This window comes from Alosa pseudoharengus, unplaced genomic scaffold (genome assembly GCF_046254945.1).
Source record: "Alosa pseudoharengus isolate Yale_2024_CS ecotype anadromous, Long Island Sound unplaced genomic scaffold, YU_APseudo_1.1 YU_APseudo_1.1_scf_24, whole genome shotgun sequence".
In the NCBI taxonomy this organism is placed as follows: Eukaryota; Metazoa; Chordata; class Actinopteri; order Clupeiformes; family Clupeidae; genus Alosa; species Alosa pseudoharengus.
Genome location: NW_027468689.1, coordinates 807,174 through 812,173, shown reverse-complemented (window position 1 = coordinate 812,173; position 5,000 = coordinate 807,174). Strand labels below are relative to the sequence as shown.

Genomic DNA, 5,000 nt, shown 5'->3' with positions numbered 1-5,000 from the left:
AGGCCTCATGTGTGTGTGATCAGGCCTCATGTGTGTGTGATCAGGTCTCATGTGTGTGTCATCAGGTCGTGTGTGTGATCATGTGTGATCAGGTCTCATGTGTGTGTGATCAGGTCTCATGTGTGTGTGATCAGGCTGTGTGTGTGATCAGGTCTCATGTGTGTGTGATCAGGTCTCATGTGTGTGTGATCAGGTCTCATGTGTGATCAGGTCTCATGTGTGATCAGGTTATCCTCACCAGCTTCTCGCGTAGTTTAAGGATGAGGTCTACAATCTCCACTTCTGACCTGTCTCTTGTCCAGGCCAGCAGATCCTCAGATACATACAGACACAAACACAAACACACACACACAAACACAAACACACACACACACACACACACTTATTTAATGTGCTATACAGCTACAATCCCAAAAGAAAGTAACAAATGATGATGTGGGAGCAAGGGCGTAGCAAGCGGGGGGTGGGATTACTTTTGCTGAATCGCACTTTCTGTCACGAAAATGTAGAAATGCAGGGAGTCAAAGACAATGAAAGTGGAGGTGTGCCAAGCCACTTGTTTCTGTGTAGACCAACCACACACACACACACACACACACACACACACACACACACACACACACAGGCCCTTAGCTACACTGGACACGCAACTGTGTTCCGTTTGCAGAGCGTATGCTTTCACACACACACACACACACACACAGGCCCTTAGCTACACTGGACACGCAACTGCGTTCTGTTTTCAGAGCGTATGCTTTCACACACACACACACACACACACACACACACACACACACACACACACAGGCCCTTAGCTACACTGGACACGCAACTGCGTTCTGTTTTCAGAACGTATGCTTTCACACACACACACACACACACACACACACACACACACACACACACACACACACAGGCCCTTAGCTACACTGGAGACCCAACTGTTCTCAGAGCATATGCTTTCTCTGTCTATGATCTGCAGCGTTTCTCAAACTACGGGCCTCCTCGGCAAGAGGATTACTGGTCCGCGAAGCCGCAAAGTTAATTTATGCCGGTGCTTCTGTCCCTCGTCTGATTATTTGCAGCAAGATTAAATGGTATTATGGAACCGCGGACTGAAAGAAAAAGAAACTAAAAGTCTCCCCAATCAGGAAATACTTCTTCATTTGGTGTCATCAACTATAGAGAAAGAAAGATTTCCTGGGGAAGCTGTGAAGCTGTGAGTCTCAGCCATGCAGCTGGGAGGAATGAACGACACAGACATTCTCCACAGCCGATTCCAGTCCGTAATGGAGGAATATACTTTCTTCAGAAGTGTAGGGCCTAAAACTTGGTGGGGGATTGTCGTTGATGAGGTTCTTGTCACATACAAATGGAAAGTTTAAAAACGTTAACATTAGTTACATTACCTAACTTAATTGTAAACAAAGGCATTAGAAGAACACTTCGTTCATCTAATTCGTTGATTTGGCCCGTCGATAACCAACATAGGTGGTGATAGACAGATGGTTTATCCAATCAGCTAACCAGTATTTCCGCCCCTTCCCAAAAAAGTTCCCAGATGGACATGCAGAGCAAATGCGAAGCATCCATCTGGCGGAGTCAGGTTACCGACAAGATGTGCATTCAGGAGAGTTTCAGTTGGACGGGAGGGAGGGGCGAGCTAGCTCTCTGTTTTGTTTGAACATCAACAGAACATTGCTTAGAGCACCTTTAAGCTGGTATATGCAACACGATTTATTTATAATCCATTGGCATACGTCTGCAAACTTGCTTTGGGTAGACTTCAAAGGTGTTTGAATTTGATTTTACAGTTCTGTCATTATTTTGTGTCTTTTACATTTACTGTAGATATTATAGGTTAATTAGGCTACAGCTTAGGCATCAGCTTAGGCAGCTTAGCCCAGTGGTACATCGAAACACCTCGAAATGAGGCTGTTGTCTGCTAGACTAAAGTCGCGGTAGATAACATGTCACATGAGCCCCACAGATGAGGGGCGTTGCTTGCTCTGTTCTGTTCTGTCCCCCCCAAATTGCATTAAAATGCCGTGTTTAGCAGCCAGACTTCCTGACATTTCCCAGAAACCCCCGGACACCCTCCAAAATCGACTGCACCCCCTCTCAAAAAATACTTCCAACGTCCCTGCAGGGAGTTATTTAGAATTTGGCCAGATTATTTCACTTTCCCATCCCAGATCCCAGTGTGTGTGTGTGTGTGTGTGTGTGTGCGCAGACTTACTGCATCACAGATTATCTCAAGGTGTAGTGACTCCACCTTCTGCGTCATTTCGCCAAGTCTCAGCCGGTACCAGCCGTCAAAGTTCTGAGAGCGAAAGAAACGCCTACACACACACACACACACACACACACACACATACACACGCACACATACACACACACACATACACACACACACACATACATACACACACACACATGCACATACACACACACACACACACACACACACACACACACACACATACACACATACACACACACACACACACAAACACACACACACACATGCACAAACACACACATACACAAACACACACACACACACATACACATACAAACACACACACACAAACACACACACACACACATACACACACACACACACACAAACACACACACACACACACACATACACATACACACACACACACATACACATACATACACAAACACACACACACACATACACATACACACACACACAAAGGCGGAAAAAAATACAAACACACTATTATTCTATAATAACTAACCAATAACTAGGGTTGGGTATCGTTTGGGTTTTATCCGATACCGGTGCTAAATCGATACTTTTAAAATGGTGCCGGTGCCGAAACGGTGCCTGAACCGGTACTTCGTTTTTAAAATATTTTAAATTAAAATGGTCTAAAGCATGAATTGCTTTTTTTTTTTATTGATAAGACAAATTTGAACATGAAATTGAACTGCTATATTCAATTTACTATCAATATCTACGAATAATACATTTAAATGTTAACCCTTACAAGCCCGACCGTTCTAATTTCGTTAAAATTTTAACGATGACCAATCATCTAATATCTCAGCTGTCCAATGACTGATTTTATTTCTGAAATCTTCCCCGTAATGCTGACAACATAAGCTTCAATTTGATATGATTGGTTAAGGTGTTTATGGCGCGAAATGTTTTGGATACTTGAAGATGAGTCGTGAAAAAAACGTTTCACTTCAGTCACATTTTAACAAGGACCGCCAGATGCCACCTGCACTTCGTTGGAGTTTACCTTGACTGGAAACCACACAGCTGGATAAACTGAGGTAATATATATTTTACATAGTTTCTAGTTATGGATAATCTTAATTTGTAGTCATAAAATCATGTTATTTGACAGTAATATGCTTTCTCATCAGCGTCAACATTATGGCATAGCGGGGGCTAAGTGCATCGTCATGTAACTTTAGCTAGCTGCATTACTCTGAACTGCTTGCAGTATTCTCGTTTGCTTTTGATATCAGTTATTTTCATTTGACAATTTCATTTAAAAACCTGTTAGTATATAACCTGTAAGTAAGTTTGTTTTCTAGTACCAATTTGCTTGTTAGGTAAGCATTATATTGGCAAGTCAGTATAGCATACCAAAGCTGAATAAATCAATGGGCGCCGCGTTTCTAAGTTGCGCGATATTTTTACTCCTCTCAATATGTAGTTGTAGAAAACAAGATGTGAAATCACGGATTCTGTCAGAAGTGTAGTGCTAATTAACGTATTGCCTCTCCTCGGGTTGTTACCTCGCTAGGCAGTTTGTAGTGAACTGTTTTACCTTGCTAACTTCTAAATGACAAACATCAGATGGCATGCGCTCTGAAAGATGGCATGACTTGATATTCTACTCTTCTCAATATGTAGTTTTATAGAAAACATGATGTGAAATCACATATTATGTCAGAAATGTCATTATTGCATTTAAGCAGTTAGTTACTAGGTGAAATGTAATCTGTCTTTATCTTATTGCCAGCCAGGCAATCAGATTTAGGGTAGCTAAACCCATGTGTAATAAAATGACTTTTCATACTTCTAAATATTTTTGAGTTACTCAAAATGCTTCAATAGTTTAGGCTACTTCTTGTGTATGTATGTGCACACACGCACACATCTGTAGTTTTGTGATTTTATTTTTTAAATTAATAAATGTATTACATTTGTATGATTTTACTGTTGTTTCAGATGGAGGATGACAAGACCTACACAGACCTCCTTGCAGGCCTGAAGAGGTAGCTGACTGCTGATTAGCTTGCGCTCACAATGTTGAAGACCATGTGAGGATGGAGGAAGAAGGTATAGATTTAGGTGGCGTGTGTAGGGTGGTGTAGACTGCCACTAAAACACTGTGAAATAGACTTGTTATGTTGATTTTTATGTTGTTGTCCCAGGCATATGTGGTTTTACCAACCGGAACGGGTGGGAGGTTGTGCTTAGTAGGCCGTCGTATGCAAACACACAGTACAGGGGCATGGGACGAAGAGACCCCAGAAGAGTTTCACAGTTTTCTGGGATTGATAATGAACTTGGGACTTCACTTCCCTCCCTAATATCCATTGCTACTGGGGAACCAAGTCTCTGAAGGGATCAGGGAGCGTTGACCAAATGAGAAATACATATTGTGTTCACTTTTTCTCCATTGACATTGCTGTTGTCAGTAGTTTCTTATTATTTCAAGTTTGGCAATGCAGAATCTGGTGTTGAACCTAGGTTTGGTAGCTACAGCCAGAAAGACTTCACAACAGCTGGCAGGCATTTCCGTCAAAATTTCAGCCTCGCCTTCAGCTGCTCCAACTTCTAATCTGTCGTCTTTTCATCAAGTACATATTCCTGTACAGCAGGAGCCAAAGATAAATTGTTGGCTTTGTTATAAAAACAATACATAATAACACTAAAGTAGCTTGTATAGCCTGGAGTTTAGCGGTAGGTGACTGCTTTTTTGGTAAACAAAATTGCTGTCAGA

General features: G+C 41.9%; 1 protein-coding gene across 3 annotated transcripts in view; it reads right to left on the bottom strand.

Moving 5' to 3' along the window:
* Positions 1–5,000, bottom strand: part of dennd6b (DENN/MADD domain containing 6B) — a 31,963-nt gene that overhangs the window by 4,855 nt on the left and 22,108 nt on the right. For 2 of the 3 annotated variants that reach the window (XR_012990882.1, XM_076302751.1), the window contains exons 18-19: positions 2,240–2,342; positions 239–313 (exon numbers count right to left, since the gene is read on the bottom strand). Coding sequence is in view for 1 of the 3 variants with exons in the window: in XM_076302751.1 (XP_076158866.1) it covers positions 239–313; positions 2,240–2,342 (178 nt within the window). In the remaining 2 variants the exon portion in view is untranslated. Of the gene's footprint in view, positions 1–238; positions 314–2,239; positions 2,343–5,000 lie in introns of those variants that run through there. The other variant, XR_012990883.1, reaches the window with a different exon arrangement.